This window comes from Armigeres subalbatus, chromosome 2, assembly GCF_024139115.2.
Source record: "Armigeres subalbatus isolate Guangzhou_Male chromosome 2, GZ_Asu_2, whole genome shotgun sequence".
Classification (NCBI taxonomy): Eukaryota; Metazoa; Arthropoda; class Insecta; order Diptera; family Culicidae; genus Armigeres; species Armigeres subalbatus.
This window is the reverse complement of record NC_085140.1, coordinates 437147417-437174026: the sequence shown is the minus strand read 5'-3', so window position 1 is coordinate 437174026 and position 26610 is coordinate 437147417. Positions and strand designations below refer to the sequence as shown.

Sequence of the window (26610 nt, the reverse complement as noted above, 5' to 3'; positions counted from 1 at the left end):
ATTCGGGAATTGGACGAAAAAGATATAGGAAGTCTATGATGAAACTTATCACTTTTTCCAACTCACTTAATTACTCGGGCATTAGCCATGAACCGAATTACAAAACATGATATGTACTTGATTGATATAAGAGATAAAAGAACAGGAACAATATCAAAAGTTTGCACCAAAATATCATTCAAATATCGAGATATGCTATGGATAAGAACAAACTAACGGCACATGATATTGATTACTTCTTACAAATCGCATAACTCGATCTACTCATGATATTTTAGTACAAAATCTGGTCTTTTTTCTTTTATATCAATCATGTCCATATCTCATTGTGCTATCTAATCAACATTTGATATTATTGAGCTACTCTCGTTTACTCGGGTAGCTTAACATCAAAAATCACTTGAAAAACAAAAGCAGAAAAAAGCATTCTATTTGGGCAGATACACTACGAATTAAAAAAAATCGCATTTGACAAAACTTATTGCATTAGCATTTGCAGCAAGGTACAAGCCAAGACTGAGAGTAGCATCACTTTCATCCGTTACCACAGATATTGACTATCTCTTAGATGGAAGCAATGCACTCTCCAATAGTCGAGATCTGTCTTGGCCACGTCCTGAGCGAACTGGCGAATGCTGAGGGAGGGGAAGGATGTTGGACACCTACTTAAGAAAGATGCAGAGAACTCTTCGACCTCTCATAGATGCCACGGGAGGTTTTTGGGAATGTGTGGAAGGTTATAACAGTAGGAATCGTTTTGGTACACAATACAAAGTAGGAAAGGGACGAGCCTGGAAGATAGCCAAGAAAATAGTCAAGAAATATGGAATCCTATGTCGACTGAAAAACGAATTAAATAAGTACAGCTAGTAAAAAACAGTTGTATCCACGCACCACGGTTCAAAATTTGTAACGCCGCAGATCCTCAATTTCTCACGTAGGAATACATTTTAAGACCTTGAACTATTCAATTCCGAGTTTTTCTAACGCTGTGTTAGGAATCCCACGCGAAAATCCGAAGAAATCCGTGGGAATTTCGAAAAAGAATTTAAAGAATCTCTTCACCGAGAGTTCGAAGAATTTCCTGAAAAAATCAAACAATTTCCCGCGGAGCGATGTCCTGCCAAATTCCAATCCAGCGCTTGTTAACAGATTATGACTGCTGCTTCGTAATGTGGTTCCGACCCACATCCATGCTACACTAACGTCGACATCGGTTTTTGATGGCATCGTCGACGGTGTTCAGTGTGGTTCGAGATCCAGTTGTGAGGCCACCATTCTCTGCAGATACACATCAATTCTCGTCAAGAGTAGATATTCGAATTTTAGTGCGTTGACTTATCTGATTGTACATATCTCATCAATGCATTTCGTAAACTCGCAAAAGCAGGCCAAAAATGCTTGATCCTATGTCGTTTTTTTTCGCTTCCGGAAAGCCATGGCTGTGAATGTTCACGAGGAATTTAATGAACGAGAAAAATTCTTCCAGCTTACTTTTAATTGAGTGCCAGCAATTTTCCACCATAAAACAACCAACCAGAAGTTTCACCTCATCACAACAATTACCCTTCCGACCGCCGGCAATCAGTTTGATTGAAATTTAATTACATCAACTTACAGAAACAACAAACGACCTCAGCCTGCGACAGTGATGCGACGAATGCAGGCCGACAACCCCTTGGCTATCACAACGAAATCCCTCTTCATTCACTCATTCATTCATTTATTCATTGGGGCAGTGTTATTCTAACGATTTTTCCGCCCTTTATTCTCGCTTTATTTTATTCTCTCGTTTTTCCACTTTTTTACGGCAACCAGGCTGAAATCACCCGCCCACGAAGCTCGCTGGCAGCAGGTGGAGAAGGAAGTGGACTCTACTGGGTCCTACCATCTGACCGAGACGGAGCTGATCTACGGGGCGAAGTTGGCGTGGCGCAATTCGTCCCGCTGTATCGGACGGATACAGTGGTCCAAGCTGCAGGTAAGTAGCTGTTGCGGGAGTCGCTGTAGTTGGTTGCGTTATTTTACTTTTCTTATGATGCACTGAAAATCCCACAAATTTGCTCAAAAGAAGTAGAAGAACGATTTGATAATTTGCTCATGGTATTGTTAGTGACTGTATTGTCATTCATTCAAAGTCTGGCAATTGTCTTCTTTAGCTATTGAAAGTTGATGAAGATGCCACCTAGGTGGATGAATCTGAGTTTTTAGTTTCATTTTATGCTATTTTTTCATTTTTTATTATGTTGTAAGATGCACTTATCTTTTGTCAATTTGTCGGTTTCGAAAGGGATGTTCAAATCCCAACAAAAGGATCAAAAACGTTATTGTCAAACCATTCATTGTTATAAATCATCCTAAAATATATGGCAAATAAAATATCGCGAAAAAAAAACCATTATTGTTGAGAAAATGACATCTTTATTATAGTCGTAGTGTAGCTAAGCATGGAAAAGACAGTTAAAACGATTAATTATTTAAATTGAGAGTCATACAGTCTTTATGTAATTAGCAGACGAACCTCGGAGCGCTTCCAGGAAAAACCTCTCATCCATCTCTGGTACTTATTGTACGGTGCCCGTTAATGGTGCGAAGGTGTTGGAGCAAGGTGTGTAAATTAAATGAAGAGCAGCATGAAGCGAAAATTAAATTATGCTCAAACTATCGTCCGGCGTTGTGTTCTTCGTTCGTTCGACAAGTTACCTATCGCTATATCTTACCAACTTTGGTTCTACTAAGGACCAAACTAACGGCGCCTTTTCAAGTGCAGCTTGTCTGTTTAAACATCAGAAGAGCGGTGACCCACTACCTATCGGATTCATTCAAGCGACGGTTCGGTGGGGTTAGGTTGGCTTGAAATGCACTTGAAGACTTCGCGAGCAGGAACTGGCGTTGGAGAAGGATTTTCTTTTGCCTTCATGAGGGGTAATCTTGGCTTCTTTTAAGAACCTGTCCCAAATTCAATTACGGTTGGAAGAGATTTGTTTCCAAGCCAAGTGCAGCAAATAGTGAAAACTAATTAGGATACCATTGTTGCTCCCAGTTTCCCAAGATGTATTTTCAAGGAAATGCTTTTGTAATTGATTTTCTGTTTTTGATTATAGTCGACTACCAATTAAACTCGTGGACCGCATCTTAGTTTTGTATTTGTATCTATAACATGGTCTATCTAACAAACAGTTCTAAACAGTTCTCGTCTACAAATGTAGAGCTAGTGGCAAAACTCCAACGAGGTCTGGGTGTTCTGAGAAAGCACATCACCATCTGGAAAATTTGTGTCAACGCGCCCAAGCTACAGGTCATTCTTCTTCTTATTGGCATTACATCCCCACACTGGGACAGAGCCGCCTCGCAGCTTAGAACATTGAACATTGAGCACTTCCACAGTTATTAACTGCGAGGTTTCTAAGCCAAGTTACCATTTTTGCATTTGTATATCATAGGGCTAGCACGATGATACTTTTATGCCCAGGGAAGTCGAGACAATTTCCAATCCGAAAATTGCCTAGACCGGCACCAGGAATCGAACCCAGCCAACCTCAGCATGGTCTTGCTTTGTAGCCGCGCGTCTTACCGCATGGCTAAGGAGGGCTACAGGTCATCATCTTTCCCAATTCTAAATCCTCTCAATATGCTCTGCCTCAGCCTAAGGTTTGTAAAATCTCCTTCAATGGCATTGAAGCAGACATTGAAGCAGCCGACTACCCAGGCTTGACCCTTGATAGCAAGCTGATTTTCAGGCAAAAGGTTCATAAAGAACGTAGCGAAAAGATTAGCAGCTTCTTCATTGGAACTAGCTCGAGTTTCGTTGTAGCTTACTTTATAAGAGAGGCGACCAGATAATTTTCACTTTTTTCGAAATTATGACGGATTTTCCTTCACATTAGTTTGGATACTAGAAAGGTAATCCTCATACGATGATAGAAGAGTTGTTTTGTACGTTGATTCCATATCAATATCAATAGAATATTGCTGTCTCTTTCGGATTTCGAGGATAAATCAAGGCCCTTTCGTATGTATAAAAGCATCCTGGTAAGAATCGGCACCGAGCTTTCCTAAGTCTGTTGCGAAGACATCGTAGCTCACAGGTCCACCATGGTTGGTTGTATGTCGAATGAATTTTTCGTCTCTTATGCAACGTACACACCAGTCAAGCAGTTTGACAAACATTGACTCCGCCCCCAAGAAAACGCTTCGGTTGCTGCTTTGTTTGAACATGTGTGAAGTTGTTCGAACAACCATTTGACAGTTGGCGGCTCGGTTGGAAAAAATTAAAACGGTTTGATTTTGGTTTGAATTGTCGGGGGTGGAGTCAAGGTTCGCCGAACATGTTTGAGCATTTGTAGTGAAGTTGCACAAACCCCCATATATTTTTTGATGGTTGGTGCTCAAGTTGGCGCTTCGGTCGTTCGTGTGTGATATTGTTGGTCGAATAAATTGATTGTTCGTGTCGCTGTTCGTTTGAATAAACGAGAGGTGGAGTCAATATTGGTCAAAATGCTTGACCGTGTATACGTTCCATTTCACACGAAGTCGTTGCAAACAGTTTGTCATAAAATACTGATAAGGCGTCATCGATTGATTTACAATGTTAGGAAAACTCATATGTGAATATCTACGTTATGTGGAAGATATTGATTTGGAAAATGGGTTGTAGGTCAATGCCCAGAGGACCAATCCCCAGAATCAGTTCCCCAGAATGGTATTTCCCAGAATTCCATTTCCCAGAACGACCAATTCTCCAGAATGATATTCCCCAGAATGCACCATTTCCCCGAAAAGAAATCCGCGGAATGACCCATTCCCCAGATAAAAAAAAACCCGAAAAACCCATGACCCGTTCCCCAGAAAAAGGTATCAGTCTTAAAAACTATGTCTTTCGCTGTCATTTCTATATATTAAAAATACTAGATACTATATTTCTATTTAAAAATACTTATATTGAAGCACGCATTTGCCCGGAGTAAGGCAAAACGTAACACGGTAGATCACTTTGACGTAGTGTGTTGCGGTGTAAGATCTACCAAACAGAGCCCTAGCTTAATCCATTTTCTAGCTAGGGCAATGAGTTGTGGTGGTTGTATGTCAATGCCCAGAATACCAATCCCCAGAATCAGTTCCCCAGAATGGTATTTCCCAGAATTCCATTTCCCAGAACGACCAATTCTCCAGAATGATATTCCCCAGAATGCACCATTTCCCGGAAAAGAAATCCCCAGAATGACCCATTCCCCAGAAAAAAATCCTGAATGACCCATTCCCAGAAACCAAAAACCCAGAATGACCTGTTCCCCAGAAAAGGTATCAGTCTAAGAAACTATGTTTTTCGCTGTCATTTCTATAAATTAAAAATACTAGATACTATATTTCTATGCAAAAATACTTATATTGAAGTACGCATTTGACCGGAATAAGGCAAAACGACATATGCTGCCTTATTTTAAAGCGCGCATTTGCCCGGAATGGAGCCCATTTGATATGTTCGTTAGGGCTCACATATAATACGAAGGAGCATATAATCAATTATACTCGTTGTTCATATTGGGGGAAGCCCATATGGCATAATGCAGTTTGGCATAAAGCCGTTTGGCATAATGACCATTTGGCATAATCGTTGAAAAGAGTATGAAATGCAATGGGTCGTAAGAATATATGATTTCCATTTTTGGAAGTATGTATTTACCTGGAATAAGACAAAAGAGTAGATGACTCCTTTTTGAAAGTATGCGTTTGCCCGGAAAAAGGCAAACGAGTAGATAACTACCCGAGCAAAGCCTGACATCATAATGAGAGCAAAAAGAAAACATATTTTGATATCGACATCAAATTGAAATCATAAACTTAATCATAAACATAAACATCATATCATAAACATAAACATAAACAACACATCATAAACATAAACTTTGATATTTATGATTGATAACTTATTTAGGTATCAATTTGATGTTGATTTCTGAATAATATGAACTGATATTAAACTGATTACTTATTTCGTTATCCAAAACCAATATCAATATCAGTTTTCGATTTGCTCTCATTGACAGCAGAAATAGTTTTCAATTTGATGTCACAGTAAGATTTTTCTGCTATACATTTTGTTATTTTAACCGTTAAAACGACCAAAAGGATATCATGCTGAGTTATCAAAACTAGGCGATTTCACAACAACAAAATTAGTTATCGATTTGCTCTCCATCTTTGCTCGGATACTTCTTCAGAAGTATGCATTTGCTCGGAAAAGGTAAAAGAGTTAATCACTCATTTTTTTAAAGTACGCATTTGCCCGGGATAATGCAAAAGAGTAGATGACTCCTTCTTTAAAAGTACGCATTTGCCCGGGATAATGCAAAATATCAGATGACTTCTTCTTTAAAAGTATGCGTTTGCCCGGAAAAAGGCAAACGAGTAGATAACTACTTCTTCAAACGTACGCATTTGCCAGGAAAAAGGCAGAAGAGTAAATGACTCCTTCTTTAAAAGTATGCATTTGCCCGGAATAAGGCAAAAGAGTACATGACTTCTTCTTTAAAAATACGCATTTGCCCGGGATGAAGCAATTACGAAGTATTTAGACTAAGCTAGGAAACATTAAGCAAAGCTACAAATGCTTTATGGATAAGTAAGGCGACGTTCGGTAAAAAGTGGGGACTTAAGCCAAAAATGATTCAATGGATTTATACGGCGATTGTGAAACCCAGAATGTCATATGCCGCATTAGTATGGTGGCCAAAAACAAAAGAAAGGGTGGTGTTCGAGCGCGAACTATGCCTGATTTCGAAGGACTTTCTTCGCTGCCTTAGCAGCCACCGAAAAGCACTAAGTCCGGTATAAAACACACGCGGGAGTACTGACCAGGGGCTTGGGTCGCCACAAGCCCTTTGTGTCCAGGAAAACGCACTGGTTCTTCAAAAGTAGGCCACCTTGGCTCGTCCACCTTTTCACTAAGGTCCGACTGATGCACTTGACTAAAACACCACCAAAATTCCCACCGCGAAAGCGTAATTTGGATCAATTAATTTCCCTTGACCGTGATGTGTGATAGAGGGAATAACGACACTGAGATCGACCGTACGTCCGTTTGAATGCGTTTGTTATTTTGAACTGATTTAGAAGTTTGTAATATTGTATCTCCTACCTACTCAGCAGTCCACAGGCGGTGGACGCTGCTCAATATGCGCTCTTCTCAGCGCTCTCGCATGAAAGCAATACTAATTGAAATGTAGTTCAACAAATGGGGTAGTGTATGGGCATATTAATTAATGGAAAATATCTTATAACAATTTTGTTTGGTATTGTCGGGTCCGGCTCCAACATTCCGGCCACCTTGGAACATGTAGGGTTCCAACAATACAGCGTTGGATGAATTCATGTAGTTTTGGATGGTTGTGGTTCTTGTAGACATCAGTTCAGTGATCGCTCCGCCATAGATCCTCGCAGTTGACCGGGAACAAAAAAGAAGACCAGGTAGATCGAACGACTTGGCTTGAAAGGAATGGAACTGCAATTACCTGTGCTAAGCGCAGGTGCGCTTCGAGCAAGTTCTCCCTTGCGGGTTGCTCTACCTGGAACGACGGTTTCAGATGCTTGGATCCGGTGACGGCAGTAGAGCGATCTTGGCTACGGCACGAACGATGTCCTTTCCTGGGGCAGTGCGTAGAGTTACGACGCGGACGACCCCGTCCTTGCCCGGGTGCAGCTTCATAATACGCCCGAGTGGCCAGCTAGCAGGAGGGATGTTGTCTTCCTTCACGACGACGATGCGGCCCACCTCAACGGTGACCGGGGGATTGCAGCCTTTCGTTGCCCGTGACTGTAGCTGTTGAAGGTACTCCGGGTACCAGCGGGCCCAGATGTTCTGAAGATGCTTCTGAACCACATCGTAAACTTCCAGACGGTTGTCAGGAATCCCTCGAAAATCAGCATCGGGTACCGCTTGAAGGTTGGCCCCGACGAGAAAATGTCCTGGAGTTAGGACCTCCAGATCGGACGGTTCACTTGGCATCGGAGTCAGCGGACGGGAATTGAGGCACATTTCGACCTGTGCCAGTAGAGTCAACATCTGTTCATAGGCAATGTTAGTGTTGCCTACTATTTTCAGGAGGTGCTTCTTTGCTGACTTGACGGCAGCCTCCCAAAGCCCGCCAAAGTGCGGTGCACGTGGCGGAATGAACTTCCACCGAATCTCGTTCTCCGCACACCAATTGAAGATCCGATCCCGATCGTTGTTGTCCACCTTCAGCATCTGGTAGATACGGTTGAGTGCGTGTGACGCACCCTTGAAAGTTGTCGCATTGTCCGAGTGCAGCTCAGCGATTCTTCCTCTTCGAGCAACCACACGACGGAGGGCTGCCAGGAAAGCAGCTGTAGTGAGGTCGCTAACAAGCTCGATGTGGACGGCTCTCGTGGCGAAGCAAACGAAGATTGCCACGTAAGCCTTGGTTGGAGCACGATTGCGGACGGTTGCCTTCAACAGGAATGGTCCACAGTAGTCGACTCCACATACGGAGAACGGACGAGTTGGAGAGACTCGCGATGCCGGAAGATCTGCTGTGCTCTGCTGGACTAGTGTGGGCTTGCTACGAAAGCAAGTGTGGCAATGGTGGAAAACGGATTTGGACAAATTTCTGCCGCCAAGAATCCAAAACTTCTGGCGCAGTGTGGCTAGCAGGAGTTGCGGCCCTGCGTGCAGTAGCTTCAAGTGAAAGAAACTAGCCAGCAGAGTCGACAGCGGGTGTTTGGCAGAGAGTACGATAGGATGCTTGACGTAATCGGAGAGTGTGGCGTTCCGCAGCCGGCCACCGACGCGAATAATGCGATCTTCGTCGATGTATGGCTTCAGCCACTTCATGGCGGATGATTTGATGACTGGTTCACCGCTCGATAGGTGAGAGATCTCTGCAGGAAACGATTGTTGTTGAGCTAGCCGACACAGATGAAGTTCAGCAAGTTGCAATTCGTCGGTGGAGACTGGAGAAACGGTATCTTTGCGAATACTGAGTTGGTGGTAGCTGTCTGCTTCCGTTCGTCGCAGTACTGCGCGTGCTCGCAAGGATTGCAGGTATCGTAAACAGAAAGCAGTAACGCGACGAAGCTTGGAGAAACTGGAGTAACGTGCAAACAGATTGTCATGGAACTCGTTCTGTATGACGCTCATCGTAACGTATGACACATTGCGTTCTTCGGTGATAGTCTCTGCTTCTTCGTCGGTGGGAATGAGATTCGGCCAGTGATCTGAATCGAGTGATAACCAGATTGGGCCGTTCCACCAGCGCCTGCATTGTAGCATGTCCACAGGTTTGAGTCCACGTGCAATTTCGTCAACGGGGTTGTCGAGACCGGATACGTGCTTCCAGTGACTGGCATCGGTCGAGTGTTGGTTTTTCGACACTCGGTTCGCTACGAAAGCCTTCCAACGATTTGGAGGATATCGTAGCCAATGGAGAACGGTAGTGGAGTCCGCCCTAAAATAAGCGGGAGGTAAAATCTTCAAGGCGAAATCCACCTTCTCGAATAGCTGCGTTGATAGTCGTGCAGCACAGAGTTCCAGCCGGGCGATGGAATGTCGACTGGATAACGGCGCGACCTTTGATTTTGCCGTCAGTAGCTGAACAGATACTCCGCCACTGGTTTCTGCTCGTACGTAGCAACAGGATCCGTAAGCTCCTTGAGAGGCGTCGGCGAAGAAGTGGAGTTGGAGATTGACGGCGTTTGGCAGCGAAACAAATCGTGGGACACGAACTTCGCTCAGTAAATGTAGAGTGTTATGAAACGCCTTCCACTCCTCCTGTAGCTTGTTTGGGAGTGCTGTATCCCACCACAGGCCTCCCATTATGCTTCAGTGCCCATAGACGCTGCATGAATAGTTTGGCCACCACAATTGTAGGACCCACAAGACCAAGTGGATCGAAGATTTGCGCAATGTAAGACATCACTTTTCGCTTTGTCAGGACTATGGCCGGTGGAGGTAGTTGGACTTTGAACCGTAGTGCGTCGGTTCTCGGCTCCCACACGAGACCCAGGGTTGAAACTGCCTGCTCGTCCTGAAGTTCACGCAGCGGTTGAACGGCTAAATCTTCCGAAGGAACACCATGAAGAACTTCCGGAACATTCGATGCCCATTTCTTGATTGGGAAGCCTGCAGTCTTCAGCATCGATGTCACTTGTTGCCTCACTTCAATTGCAGATTCTACGGCATCAGCGCCCGAAAGGAAATCGTCAACGTAGAAATCGTAAATGACTGGATCTACTGCAGCTGGAAACTGGTGCCCATTGTCGCGTGCAATCTGCTGCAGAGTCCTGGTTGCAAGGTACGGAGCAGACGCGGTGCCGTAGGTCACCGTCTGCAGCTCGTAAGTGGAAATAGGGTCATTGGAGTTGGTCCGGAAGCGAATCCGTAGGAATTTGCGGTCTTCCGGAGAGTGGAGCATCTGCCGATACATTTTCTCCACGTCGGCGACAATAGCGACGCAGCGAGTGCGGAAACGCAGCACGATGGAGAGCAGATCCTCCTGAACGACTGGTCCAACCAAGAGTGTGTCGTTTAATGAATACCCGGAGGATGTCTTGCACGACGCATCGAAAACGACCCTAACCTTTGTAGACGTGCTTGACTCTTTGAAGACGGCGTGGTGCGGTATGTAGCAGTGCGGTTGATCGTCGTCTACCGGATCGACTAGCTTCTTCATATGCCCTAACTGGAGGTATTCGTCCATAAAACGATGGTATGCGTCCTTGGTGGCAGGGTCACGTTCGAGACGCCGCTCGACACTCATAAGACGGCGATCTGCGATATCCCTTGAGCTTCCTAGGACAAAATCAGGATTGTCGGTTCGAGGAAGACTGACGATATACCTTCCAGAAGGATCACGGGTGGTAGTAGCTACGTAGTGCTTCTCACAGCAATCTTCTTCAACGGATAGTGCTGGTCCGTCAGAGATATCCTCGATTTCAGAACTTCTGAAGGTAGCTTCTAACGGATCATCTTTCGTAGAGAGGTTGCAGATCCGAGGAATTCAATTGTGTTGACTGGATGCGTTGCCAGCAACAGCCCATACGAATGGCGTGTCAGAAAAGCATGGAAGTCCTTCCCCTAGCGGAATCTTTTGACTACTATGGAGCTTTCAGAAAGTTTCACTGCCGATAACAAGGTCCTGAGGGTCAGCGAGAGCAACCCTTGGTATTTTCCACGACCATATGTTGAGTGGTATGATCGGCAGCTGTGCCGAAGGTTTTCTAAGAATGAGGAACTGTAGCTTCGTCGAAAACTCCTGTGTTCTCGACTGGATGGTGGCGGTAATTGCACTTTTCACACTGTGCGTGGAGAGGCCGATCCCTGCTATGGATATGTCCACTTTCGAACGGGGGTTGAACAGCAGCTTTGCTAGTGGCTTTGAAATGAAGTTGGACATTGAAGCCGAGTCCAGTAAGGCCCTTGCCTGGTACTCGTGTCCGTGATCATCAACGACATTGAGGACAACCGTTTCCAACAAAACAGTATTGCATGCAGTTCGGACTGCCATGCTGACATTTGGAGGAGCGGAGCTCCGGGTGCCCACACTAGTGGACGGAGACGGTTGTTGAACGGGAATAGTAGATGACACGGTTGAACTCGATGACGACTTGGATAAAGCAGGATCGTGAAGCAGCGAATGGTGTCTTTCGTGGCACGTACGACATGAGTACTTCGACGTACACTTCTTCGACTGATGTCCACTGCACAGGCAGTTCCAACACAACCGCTTCAACGTGACGAATTCTCGGCGAAGGCGTACATCCTTCCCGAGGAAGATAGGGCAGTTGCGTAGGACGTGATTGTCGGAACAAGACAGTAGACATGGTGAGGAGGAATTGGAGGATGCAGCGGCGTTGGCTGCGAACTTGATTTTGGTGGGTTTTGGAATGTTGCCGGCCACCTTTGCCGACGGCGTTGGATGCTGATGGTGCTCGTAGCCTACTGAATTCAGCACTCGTACGCGCTGATAGAGGAATTCTACCAGCTCCTCGTACTTCACGTCATCCTGCGTACTAGTCTTCTCCTCCCAGGCTCGCAAAGTGGGTGGGTCCAGCTTGTACGACAAAATATTCACCAGCGGTGTGTCCCAGTGCTCCACAGGTTCGTTCAGCTTCTTCAGGGCCTTCACATGGCGCTGGAAATCGTCGATCAGGCTGTGGATGCGATTAGCAGACTCCTGCTTCACCGCTGGTAAATCGTAGAGTGCCCGGAAAAGTTGCCGCTTGAGGAATCTTCTCTTCCTTGGGCGGCATTGTCGGCGAGCACACAAACACAGGAAACGTACGGAAACGGTAGCAAATCGAAACGGATCTCCTTCCCGGCGCGAGCTACTCGTTTCTTCGCGAAACCGAACCGGCGAGGCGAACACACAATCGAACGAATCAGATCCTTCCCGTCGCGGTGTATTGGCCTTCGCGACGAAGAAATCGACGGGAGAGGGTTGTTTTAATCGAACGTATTGCTCCTTCCCGTCGCGAACAGACCCAATCCTACGCGGCAACACAATCAAGGGCGCGAGCGGTTTCCACTTGAATTATGTACCGTTTCCCACCAATTGCCACAATGACTTAACAAATTCGGAAAAAAGTCACCCAACTTTCATCAACCAAATGAATTTGAATTCAATTTGGTTGGAATTATCTTTCAATTTAACGCTACTGCAAGCCACATGCATAGAATAATGGAACTGACTCACCGGATTGTTGTTGCAGATGGTCGCTCCAATCCCAAGTAGTGATATTAGCTTCACCACACACCGGCAAACAGCTTCCCGACAACTGCTTTGATCGAAGAGGACGCCTTACCAGCGTCGAAAATGGCTTCGATGACGACGGCAATTGGGGGTTCAACCACCTGCTTGATGACCGCAGATGAACCCAAGATGGTCACAAAATGTCTTCTCCTGCACCAACAGAGTAGTGTCCGCCTTGACACTCTCTCAAGCGGAAAAGTTCTTCCACGAACACACCAAATTTTCTTCGTCCACTAATCGATCGCTTTGATTACGGGCTCATCAATTAGCCAACAACGTGTGGCTATCGAGGGCGCGCAATATCACTTTCACTGCGATCGTTTATTTGTTTCTCTCCACACACTATCACTGAGGTGTACCCGCCTTGGTAGCAACCTCCGAGCGCGATGGCGCTTGCTTGCCAATGTACAATGGCCACACAATTGACCAGCGCGTCTGGTCAGCACTTTGCTTTTTTCACCGGTACTTTACTTTATAGCACTTTCCGACCGCGGTTTGGCCTTCGATCCGGCTCAAAGGACCAAAAAATGTTCGAGCGCGAACTATGCCTGATTTCGAAGGACTTTCTTCGCTGCCTTAGCAGCCACCGAAAAGCACTAAGTCCGGTATAAAACACACGCGGGAGTACTGACCAGGGGCTTGGGTCGCCACAAGCCCTTTGTGTCCAGGAAAACGCACTGGTTCTTCAAAAGTAGGCCACCTTGGCTCGTCCACCTTTTCACTAAGGTCCGACTGATGCACTTGACTAAAACACCACCAAAATTCCCACCGCGAAAGCGTAATTTGGATCAATTAATTTCCCTTGACCGTGATGTGTGATAGAGGGAATAACGACACTGAGATCGACCGTACGTCCGTTTGAATGCGTTTGTTATTTTGAACTGATTTAGAAGTTTGTAATATTGTATCTCCTACCTACTCAGCAGTCCACAGGCGGTGGACGCTGCTCAATATGCGCTCTTCTCAGCGCTCTCGCATGAAAGCAATACTAATTGAAATGTAGTTCAACAAATGGGGTAGTGTATGGGCATATTAATTAATGGAAAATATCTTATAACAATTTTGTTTGGGTATTGTCGGGTCCGGCTCCAACAGGTGGTACAGAAGAAGTTGGGAAAACTTCAAAGATTAGCTACTCTTTCAATAACTGGTGCGATAAGAAGCACGCCGAACACAGCACTAGACGCTTTGCTCCACGTGCTACCATTGGATCAATTTATTCAATTAGAAGCAGAGAAGAGTGCTTTGAAGATCAAAAGAGATTCAAACCTCTTCGAAGGTGACCTAACAGGACATCTTAGTATTCTAAACAAAATAAGTATCAACTCACTGATCACAAACAACGATGATTGGATGAGAAGAAGATACAACTTTTATCGATGTTTTGATGTAATTAATCTTGAGCGAAGCACATGGACAAATGGTGGACCAAATCTTCGTTCAGGATCGATTGTGTTTTACACCGATGGTTCAAAACTGAACAATCAAGTTGGAGCAGGCGTGACTGGCCCAGGGACGAATATTTCGATTCCCATGGGAAAGTGGCCATCTGTTTTCCAAGCTGAAGTTCAGGCTATTCTTGAATGCTCTAATTTATGCATACGTCGAAATTACAGGCATTCAAATATTTGCATAATGTCTGATAGTCAAGCAGCATTGAATGCTCTGAAATCAGCAAGATGCACATCTAAACTCGTTTGGGAATGTGTTCAGTCACTCCAAACCTTGGGTAGTCGTAACAAGGTGAACCTATATTGGGTTCCTGGTCATTGTGGCATTGAAGGCAATGAACAAGCTGATATGCTGGCAAGACTTGGTTCATCTCGACAATTCATAGGTCCAGAACCTTTTGTGGTGTATCTGCGTGTTCTCTTAGAATGGAACTGAAATCTTGGGAACATTCAAAAATAGAGGACATTTGAAGAACACCTTGATTGCGAGGCAGTCTAAACGTTTCATCACACCAAACGTATTTATCACTCGCAAAATTTTAGATCTTTCAAAAAAGATCTTAACACATATACAGGTCTTGTAACAGGCCATTGCCCGAGCCGTTATCACTTGAAGCTGCTAGGAAAACTTCAAGATGATGTATGTCGCTTCTGCGGTATACATGTGGAAGACTCGGAACATCTGTTATGCCATTGTCCGGCAATTTTTAGAAAAAGATTACAGTTCTTCAACAGGGGGCTGATAGAACCCTCTGAAGTTTGGAGAACAAGTCCCAATTTGGTAGTGCGATTCATCAGAACCATAATACCGTACCGTAAAAAAAGCTAGGAAATGGTGCATTCTGGGGATTAGGACATTCTGGGGAATGTCTTTCGGAGGATGGAGGCATTCTGGGAAATGTCTTTCGGGGGATAGGGGCATTCTGGGGAATATCTTTCTGGGGATTGTGGTATTCTGGGGAATGGTTTTCTGGGGAGTAGTGCATTCAGGGGAATTCATTTCTGGGGAATCACTTTCTGGGCAATGGGTTTCTGGGGTATGACATACAATCGTTGTGGTAATTAAGGATTCATCGTATTTAGTCCCCGCTACCAACAGCAGTCTCAGAAATAAAACATAATTAATGTTACCTTGCAGACAGTTGAAAGACTCGAATTCCTCTTGTTTGAGGCTAAACTGTATGCAGCGGAAACAACTTTTCAAGCAATTAGTTAAAAAACCTCGGTACCCGTCCCTAGGCTGAACTGATTGCTGGAAAAATCGAGTTAGGGGTTTAAATACGTACTAACTCTTCTCGAACTGGTGAACAATGGTAGTGAGAGGAACACACGGAAGTTCTTATTACTGAACAAATTCTCTTGCTTGAAATGGTCTTGTAGACAGAGCTAAATCCGGGTTTGTAGCTTTACTGGTGATACTCTTGAAGCAAGACAAGGATGTGGCTAGGGCTCCGATGCATGGCCAAAACAGTATTACTGTTATGTTTTCTCAAGACAGGATTGATTTCCTATTGATAAGGGGCGCGCCTTCAATGGGATTGCTCTCTGTGAAGGGTCTAAATAGCGGGACCTTGTCATGGTGCTCTTGAGAAAACAAAACAACAACTGTATCGAAACCGATACTGCATTGCTCATCAATAGTAATGGAGTAATTCGACATGCACTTAAACACTAAGGATACGGGTAACGCTACAATAGATCTAATAACTGGTCGCAGTGGCACACCCGAACAGGAAAAAAAAAAAAAAAAAAAGGCAAAACGACATATGCTGCCTTCTTTCAAAGCACGCATTTGCCCGGAATGGAGCCCATTTTATTTGTTTGTTAAGGCTCACATATAATACGAAGGAGCATATAATTCATTATGTTCATTGTTCATATTGGGGGAAACCCATATGGCATAATGCCATTTGGCAAAAAGCCGTTTGGCATAATGCCATTTGGCATAACGACTTAAATGTCTAAAGGCCATTTGGCATAATTTGCTGGGTACCTCGAGGCCATTTGGCATAATGACCATTTGGCATAATCGTTGAAAAGCGTATCAAATGCAATGGGTCGTAAGAATATATGATTTCCATTTTTAGAAGTATGTATTTACCTGGAATAAGACAAAAGAGTAGATGACTCATTTTTAAAAGTACGCATTTGCCCGGGATAATGCAAAAAAGTAGATGACATCTTCTTTAAAAGTACGCATTTGCCCGGGATGAAGCAAAATAGTACTTGTCATAAGACGAGTTAGTACAATCCCATTGAATTCCACCACTTAATTGTATCTTGACAGATACGTATTTCGACCTCAAATGTAAGGCCGTCTTCAGTGTCTCGTACTTGACTCGACTTGTACGAGACAGTGAAGACGGCCTTACATTTGAGGTCGAAATACGTATCTGTCAAGATACAATTAAGTGGTGGAATTCAATGGGATTGTACTAACTCGTCTTATGACAAGTGAAGACATTCCACTAAAAAGCTCAAAATAATTTTCTTAGCAAAATAGTAAATGACTCCTTCTTTAAAAGTACGCCCGGGATGAAGCAAAAGAGTAGATGACTCCTTCTTTGAAAGTACGCATTTACCCGGGATAATGCAAAAAAGTAGATGACTTTTTTCTTTAAAAGCATGCGTTTGTCCGGAAAAAGGCAAACGAGTAGATAACTACTTCTTCAAAAGTATGCATTTGCCCGGAATAATGCAAAAGAGTTGATGACTCCTTCTTTAAAAGTATGCATTTGTCCGGGATGAAGCAAAAGAGTACAGTCGTGATTCGCTGGTTGGGAGCTTAATACTTGGGTCACTTTTTAGTTGGGCCTCCGCTGGTTGGGCCATGACCCAACTAAAAAGCAATCATACGTCAAAATGCAATGTAAACACTGAAAATGGGATTTGGCGTCACTGGACATCATTTGTGATGTTCAAGTCGAAATGCACGTGTTCAAATGGCTGTCAGTTGACCCAACTAAAAAACCGAATTCGTTAGTTGGGTCGAGGTTGTGGCCCAACCAGCGAATCGGGACTGTAGATGACTCCTTCTTTAAAAGTATGCATTTGCCCGGAGTAAGGCAAAAAAATAGATGGTTCCTTCTTTAAAAGTACGCATTGCCCGGGATGAAGCAAAAGAGTAGATGACTCCATATTTAAAAGTACACATTTGCCCGAAATAAGGCAAAAGAGTGGATGATTCCTTATTTAAAAGTATGCATTTGCCCGGGATGAAGCAAAAGAGTAGATGACTTCTTCTTTAAAAGTATGCATTTGCCCTAAAAAAGGCAAAAGAGTAGATGACTCCTTTAAAAGTATGCATTTGCCCGGAAAATGGCAAAAGCGTAAATGACCCTTTCAAAAGTACGCCTTTTTCCGAAAGAAGGCAGAAGACTAGATGATACGTTTTTCAAAAGATCGCAAAACTCGAAACGTATATGATTTTTTTTCTACGCATACGAATGGAATAAGACAAATGCGCTGATGATTCCATCTTTTAAAGCACAGGATTCCTCCTTATAACGAGAAAGCATGCACGCATTTGGTTGGAAGAAATCTTATGAGTAGATCATTCCTCCATTCAAAGTACGCATTTGAAAAAAAAACTTTAAAAAATCACATTTTTCAGGAATAAGGCAAATTAGCACATCATTTCTTCATTTAACTCATTTTAAATAAAATTTACCCATATTGGATTCTGCATAGTTTTTATGATTCTTTTAATTTGTATGCCAAATGGCTTGTATGACTTTTTTTTTTAACTAATTTTATTTGCTAATTATCTAATACATGCATTCATCTCTTAGACTAGGTGTTCCGTGTTTTCTTAACACTATCATCCTTATTTGCTATGTTATATTTTTAGTTATTATTAATACATTTCAATTGCCTCTGGCAGTTAGAATTTTTTCTCTGGTTGAATTGAACCATGTAGGAATTACAATGTTTTCAACTTAAACTAAACCTAACCTAATTTATACTAAGGGTACAAGGAGCTAATCGTTGCAATAGAAGATTGCAACGATTTTTGTCTAAAATTGGAAATTATTTTGTTGGACATTTGTTGCACTGTCTCAATATTAGAAATTCTATGAAGTTCATTGGTACTATACCACGGAGGCAACTTCAGAATCATTTTCAGAATTTTGTTTTGAATCCTCTGAAGTGCCTTCTTTCTGGTATTGCAGCAACTAGTCCATATTGGCACAGCATACAACATGGCAGGTCTAAAAATTTGTTTGTAAATCAAAAGTTTGTTCTTAAGACAAAGTTTTGATTTTCTGTTTATAAGTGGATATAGACACTTAATATATTTGTTACATTTGGCCTTCAATGTGATTTTTAAAAGTTAATTTTTGATCTAGCAGAAGTCCTAAATATTTAGCTTCGCTAGACCAATTAATTGGAACCCCATTCATAGTGACAATATGTCTGCTAGAAGGTTTCAAATAAGAAGCTCTCGGCTTATGTGGGAAAACTATAAGCTGAGTTTTGGAAGCATTCGGGGAAATTTTCCATTTTTGCAAGTAAGTGGAGAAAATATCCAAACTTTTTTGCAATCTACTACAAATGACACGAAGGCTACGCCCTTTGGCTGAGAGACCTGTGTCATCTGCAAACAAAGATTTTTGACACCCTGGTGGTAAATCAGGTAAGTCAGAAGATGTTATACAAAATGGGCCCCAGTATGCTGCCTTGGGGAACACCAGCTCTTACAGGTAATCTATCAGATTTAGAATTCTGATAGTTTACCTGCAGTGAGCGATCTGATAAATAATTTTGGATCAGTTTAATAATGTACAGAGGAAAATTAAAATTCATCAATTTTACAATCAAACCTTCATGCCAAACACTGTCAAATGCTTTCTCTATATCAAGAAGAGCAACTCCAGTCGAATATCCTTCAGATTTGTTGAGCCGAATTAAGTTCGTAACTCTCAATAACTGATGAGTGGTTGAATGCCATGGCGAAAACCAAATTGCTCATCAGCAAAAATAGAATTGTCATTAATATGAACCATCATTCTATTTAAAATAATCTTTTCAAACAGTTTGCTTATTGAAGAAAGCAGACTGATTAAGGATAACTAGAAGCCTCAGCTGAATTTTGTTTGGCTTCAAAATTGGAACAACTTTGGCGTTTTTCCATTTATCTGGGAAGTATGCCAATTGAAAACATTTGTTAAATAAATTAACCAAAAAGGATAAAGAGCTCTCAGGAAGTTTTTTGATAAGTATGTAGAAAATACCATCATCACCCGGGGCTTTCATATTTTTAAATTTTCTAGTAATAGATCTCACTTCATCCAAATTAGTTCCCAACGAAGGGTCAAAAACATTATCTTGGTTGAGAATGTCTTCGAAGCTCCGTGTAACCTGATCCTCAATTGGACTAGTGAGACCTAGACTAAAATTATGGGCACTCTCGAACTGCTGAGCAAGTTTTTGAGCCTTTTCGCCATTTGTTAATAAAATTTTATTTCCCTCTTTAAGCACTGGAACTGGCTTTTGAGGTTTTTTAAGAATTTTCGTTAATTTCCAAAAGGTTTTCGAACTGGGATCCAACTTCGAGACATTATTCTCAAAGTTGGTATTTCTCAGAATAGCGAAACGTTTTTTAATTTCATTTTGCAAATCTCGCCAAATAACTTTCAACGCGGGATCGCGAGTTCTTTGGTATTGCCGTCGCCTCACATTTTTAAGACGGATCAGTAGCTGAAGATCGTCGTCAATAATAATGGAGTTGAATTTAATTTCACATTTAGGAATTGCAATGCCTCTGGCTTCGACAATTAAATTTGTCAAAGATACGAGCGCATTGTCAATATCACTTTTGGTATCCAAAGGAATATTAACATCAAAATTCCTATCGATATATGTTTTATACAAATCCCAATCAGCTCTACACACTTAAATTTTTTCACCGATCTCGGCTGTGCAAATCTCGGTTAAAGTTCGTTAGCTGAAATAACGGCTGAATGAACGTATGATTACGGTGGCTCCTTTGAGTGCCGCAGTAAACAAATTGCTTTTTCAGCTGAGATATCAGCAGAAAGTCACGAACCGAGCGCTCGGCTGTGCGGATCTCGGCAAAAGAATAAAAAATGCCGAGCTGAACTAAGTGTGTATGATAATTAAAAGTAGAGCTGATTGGATTATAAATGGCTTCTTGTGAGATTTCAAATGTCACAGGAAGGTGATCAGAGTCAAAGTCAGCATGAGTTACCAATTGGCCACACAGCTGACTTGAATCCGTTAAAACTAAATCAATTGTAGAAGGATTTCGACTGGAAGAAAAACAAGTAGGGCCATTGGGATATTGAATAGGGTAACGGCTGTGTTTTGGACCGGGCTCATATTTTGGACCACCTAGCTGAATTTTGCATTTATATCACACAAAACTAAATAAAACATGCAACATTTAAATTTTATTGCAAAAAGAAACTATCCATAAGGTATCTCCTGCATTTGTTTCTTGAAAAATTTAGCAATTTTCAAGAATATTTTCACGAATTTACCCATTCCGGCTGGATTAGACCAAAACCAAGAAGACATTGTATAGTTGAAGTCAACTTTCAAAAGCTGTAAGTTTATTTGTACATAGATTTAAAACATGTGAATGATGTTGTTGACTTATTAAAACCTAATTGAAGCAGTTTCATATCTCGAGCAAAACATTGTAAGTTTAAAAACAGTATTCTGAGGCATGTCTAAAATAGGTTCACTTTTCATTGAGCCGAATATATTTTCGACATATCTTCTTTTTAAGTTCTAGATCTCTTAAATCTTTGTTTTTACCAACCATTTGTTTCTCTAGTATGAAACCTTTCATAAATTACTGTTCATACGACATTCATGAATTACCATTCAATGATGTAAGCCTTAGTAAAATGTCTATTAAACCAACATGTAACTGTTTTCATTATTTCCATACGAAAATAGTTAAGAAAACTACATGACAAGAACCAATCTTTGCTAGAGCTCTCCGTCCGTGCTGCTTGCCAATGCAACAGAGTTCCGCGTTCTACGATTATGTTTCGTTTGGTAAAAGAATGTGCAAAGAGTAAGAAGGATTTTTTTAGTATCTTTACTAAGGAGACTTTCAGCCCTAGGCTTGCTCGTCTCCGGCGAGTAAGGAAGAACCGGGCAACCCACTAATACCAATGTCTCAAATGAAACAGCTCTGGAAAACTACATAACAAATATGGCAGAATAGGAGTGACCACGTACATGGATCACGGCCATGGGCCACACGTTTGTTTTGCTTTGATGATGCTGTACCGAGTGGTACTGACATTGATATTAATTTCAATACCCTTAGATGGTAGATATTGTTCTAAGCTTTTGAGTGCTTATAAAAATGTATTGTTTAACAAGGACTTTAAGGATGAAAATGCCGAAAATGTTGGAGATCACTCATTTAATCTAATAGTACCATAATTTTGCTTGCAATACAAAATTATTCGAGTGGTCCAAAATATGTTCCTTAGGTGGTCCAAAATAAAAACAGGTGGTCCAAAATTAAATCTAACATATCTTCAAAATTTATGATAGTTTGGCTCTTTCGATGAGATTTACAACATTTTTATTTACAAATCCTACCTAGCATTCATTACTTTTTAGTTGCTTAGGCAATTGATCAAGCATTATTACAAAATCTAACTTTTATTTGAAAAATTGTTCGGCCATCTCCTAAAGTGGTCCAAAATACCTCCCTTACCCTAGTATAATATCCCGCAGAATAATCTTCAAATAAAATTTTGCCGTTGGAATTGCTTTGAGCATTATTCCATGAACGGTGTTTGGCATTGAAGTTACCAATTACGAAGAATTTTGATTTGTTGCGAGGCAGAATTTGAAGATCAGCTTTCAACAAATTCTTTTGCTGCCCATTGCATTGAAAAGGCAAATAGGCTGCAATGAAGGAAAATTGACCAAATTTTGTTTCAACAGAAACTCCCAAGGTTTCAAAAACTTTGGTTTCAAACGAAGAAAATAATTTATGTTTGATACGTCTATTAATGACAATGGCGACCCCACCACAGGCGCTGTCAAGACGATCATTTCTGTAGATAAAATAATTTGGATCTCTTTTAATGGAGAGTCCGGGCTTTAAATAAGTTTCTGTTATAATGGCAATATGCACATTATGAACTGTTAGGAAGTTGAATAATTCATCTTCCTTACCCTTTAGAGAGCGGGCATTCCAATTTAGAACTTTCACAAAATTATTTAGATCCATTAAAACGGAGTCCGATAACAATTTTTTGTGTGTACTTTATACCAACCTGAACAGCTTCTGGAATGGTATTTGCTTTGAACATTGCATCAATCATGTGATGCAATTGTTCAGTTAAAAAATCAAAATCGGAAGCAGTCATGCTACCTGAATCGGCAACATGACCATTATTTTCCGTTGGGACATGGGTATAAACCTCATTTTGAGAAGAGAAATTTTGCCTACCAGCAGCGATGTTTGCATACGTAGGTACATTCGAAAAATTGGAATTTACTGAAGTGCTTGCTACCCGTTGACGAGCGGCAAAATTTGTTTGTGAATTGTGGTGGGTATGAATTGCTCGACTGGTTTCGAAATTTGAGCGTTTGAAAAATTTCTACCCGTCGAATCTGGGATGCGATTGGAATTTCCCGTCATCAATTTTGCACGGGAATTCAAAACTTTTTTGCGTGAAGGGCATTCCCAGAAATTGGATTTATGATTGCCCCCACAATTTGCACATGTAAATTTATTGGAATCTTCTCTCACAGGACATGCGTCCTTGGCGTGAGAGGTTCCACCACAAATCATGCATTTAGCATCCATGTGACAATGTTTGGTTCCATGACTCCACTTTTGGCACTTACGGCACTGGGTGGGGTTTTGGAAATTTCCCCCAGGCCTGCGGAAATGTTCCCATGTAACACGGACATGAAACATAATACAGGCCTTTTCCAAACTTTTCATATTATTTAGTTCACTTTTTTTAAAATGAACTAAATAAAATACTTGAGAAATGCCCCCCTGGGAAGTACCAGAGTGGGATTTCTTTTTCATCCTAATTACTTGGACTGGTGAAAATCCAAGTAATTGAGAAATTTCAATTTTAATCTCATCCAGTGATTTATCATCACTGGGGAGACCTTTCAAGACGACTTTGAACAATCGCTCAGTTTTGTCGTCGTATGTGAAGAATTTATGGTGCTTCTCAGGACGGTCTTGAAACCTTGTTTCTTTGAAGGAAGTGGAGAATTCAGAGTCTCCCCCTTCCTCTTGTTTTTATTAATGCTCATGGCTGAGCGTGGAGACGTGACCTTCTAAGAGGTTTTTTTTCCCAGAACGGTGTCCATGCAGGATTCCCACCGCTTGTCGGAATTTTACTTCCGCAAACGGGTCCAACGTAAAACGAAGGCACGGGTCCTTGCAAAGATCGTAACGGGTACGTAAGTGGGTACAAATAGCGCTAAGAAGCACCGTTGAAATTAAAATAAAAATTAAAATAGGGTAGTATTAAAAACTTCCTTCCGCAAAGAGAGAAAGAACCGCACAGCACGAAAGCACGATGCGGTCTGAAAATCATTATGACTATTTTTCTTGCCAACCGGTCGTTATGTCAAATGATCTTTATGCCAAATGGGCCCTGGCGATTCAACTTGGTATGCCAAATGGCATTATGCCAAACGGACTTATGCCATTTGGAGTAGCCCCGTTCATATTTAGTATTTAGTCTAAGCTAGGAAATGGTGCATTCTGGGGATTAGGACATTCTGGGAAATGTCTTTCGGGGGATGAGGGCATTCTGGGGAAGGTCTTCCTGGGGATTGTGGTATTCTGGGGAATGGTTTTCCGGGGAGTAGTGCATTCAGGGGAATTAATTTCTGGGGAATCACTTTCTGGGCAATGGGTTTCTGGGTATGACATACAATCTGGAAAATGTATTGGAGGTAACCACTTTCCCTTCGATGGGACTCGAACCCATGACCCTACAGTACGCTAGACTGGTGCTTTAACCAACTTAGCTACGAAGGACCTCCGTCGGCCTTCGCAACCAAGCGGCTACTGAACGAGCTCGAGATTCCCAAATTGGACGCATAGTCAAATCACTCGCAATCCATTTCTCAAGCCAACACTTCCACATGTGTATAGTACACGTCCACATTAGAGGAGCGTGAGTATTTAGAATGTCTGGCGACTATACACATTCTTCATCAGCAACTGTACTGATCAAGTGATGTTGTGTAAGCTATTTGCCAGTCGGTCGTCAAGCTCAGACCCGACCGCATTGCGTAGGCAAGAGCACGCAACTCAGGTTCAGCCTACGCAAGCCTAATGTGATATAAAATGCAAATAAAATGTGATTTCAACATAGCAGAAGCCTTATTCAAGGAATCTTTGCAGTAAGGCCTCACACATACAAGAAATCTCTAACCAAATGTCTATCGTCCAAAGTCAAATACATGTTCTTTGTGGTACTTATCATAGCGTACACAGTATATGTTCCGGATAATTCAAGAAATCTCTGGAGTAAGGCGTTAAGATCTATACGAGTAATTAGAAGTATATGGACTTGTTTCAAAATTAGTGCATGCTGTTTGTGATCCTTAGAATAAAATGTGATTGTTACATATGTTCTGCGCAATCCAAGAAATCTCTCGGTTAAGTCCTCACTCATACAAGAAATCCCTGGATAAGGGCTATATGCGTTACAAAAGGTGTATTTGGCTAGTTTCCAAAATGGTACATCTTTGTGGTCATTAAAATTTGTGTGTTTTTTGTTGTTGGCCGCATGAGGGTTAAAATGGAACTGTACTAGAAGATCGAGGGAGAATATTCACCTTAGTTACTTTCTTTAAATACTTTCTGTGAGGTTTACGTATATTTTTAATCGATTCATGATTATAATCGACTGATTCATGTTCAAGCAAGAATAGATTATTCGGCATGCAGTCTTTGAAGGTAAGCTGAACGTTTTTTATTTAATCATTGCCGACGTTTCGGTGTTGGGTTTACACCTTCTTCAGGGCTTGATTACAACGAATTTTGTAATCCAGCCCTGAAGAAGGTGTAAATCCAACACCGAAACGTCGGCGGCGATGATTAAATAGAAATCCTTCATCTTACTTTCAAAGACTTCATGCCGAATAATCCATTCCTGCTTATTCCTGGTGATTATACAATAAAGCCAGAAATCGGCCATTTTGTAAACCACGTGCTTTTCGAATATTTTTGTTTAAGAGCACGAGATGAAAGAACCATAACGCGTATGGGGCTGAAATAATGGTAGATCGTTTGCTTAGTTATGCTGACCAATCATAATTTGAGTTTCGGCACTGTACGAAAACTATTACGCCAGATTTGGGCTTTTGGAAATGTATGTAGATAAACTTGTGGTGAATTTGAAATTTACCACGGGCTTCATTCTACAATCACCTTAATCGATTCATCTCGTTTGTGAATATCTGGCAAAAGCCATTCTTTAAATCATCCTAATAGTTATGCGCTAATTCGTCCATGGTGCTAGTATCCGTCATATCAAATTCTAAATCACTAAATACTCGCGAATCGTAAACTAACATAATAAACTAATCATCTGGCGAGATAAAAAAAGTGTACACTACGATCTGCATTCATTTAAATTACATTCCGGTGTTACTTACTTGAAATACAGTTGAATTTAACTTTGCGACTGTGACTTTTTGCACAATTTCCTACGCTACCCGTGCGACGAAGGAAAATCCAGTTCGTTCACTGCTGTAGAAGACACGCAACACCGTCACCAAAATCAACGTAATTCACTGATTTTTACCGCACTTTTTCACATAAATTTCTCACTGCGCACTAAATAAAAGCAATGTTTATTGATCAAGTGAAAAATAATTGAAAAATAACTACAGGAAGGCGTTCATATGATATGTTTTTCAAACTTTAGAGCGTTTGAAATTTATTTTCTTCGTCGCCTTGTTTATAGTCGAAAAACGCGTTGCCAAACTGGCGGTTTGAACTGAAATAATCTTATGTTACACATCTGATAATACATCATACAGTCAATAAAAGTAGGTTTTTCAGCTAGCGTAATAAAAATAAAGTCTTCCAAATAAATATTTTTCATACACACTCGTTATTCATACTAAAATTTCCTACTATTCCAAAAGTTTGAAACAGGAGAAATAATTTCATAATAGAAATTTGTTGGCAGCACTACCCACGTACATGTTAAGCATGTGTGTTGGTTGTTTGACAGACTGAGGCATTTAACTTAATGGCAGCACAATCAAAACCATTTTTATGCGGTCGAAATGGGATTGCACTGAGAAATTTTTGTTAACTGGAACCGAAATCAACTTTCAAATTTGACTTTCAAAATTGACTGAAATGATAGTTATTCTGCATGAAGTCACAGATAAGTCAT

General features: G+C 41.7%; 2 protein-coding genes across 4 annotated transcripts in view; one reads left to right on the top strand and one right to left on the bottom strand.

The window, feature by feature from the left end:
• The window catches only part of LOC134213609 (nitric oxide synthase), a 398640-nt gene that overhangs the window by 265512 nt on the left and 106518 nt on the right, over positions 1-26610 (top strand). For all 3 annotated transcript variants that reach the window (XM_062692837.1, XM_062692835.1, XM_062692836.1), the window contains exon 5: positions 1819-1981. In XM_062692837.1, coding sequence (XP_062548821.1) covers positions 1819-1981 — 163 coding nt within the window. The remainder of the gene's footprint in view (positions 1-1818; positions 1982-26610) is intronic.
• Positions 7580-25645, bottom strand: LOC134216762 (uncharacterized). The gene is given in 4 exon segments (XM_062695573.1): positions 7580-9793; positions 9894-12504; positions 12765-12917; positions 25632-25645. Coding segments are annotated over 4 exon segments (4992 nt in total).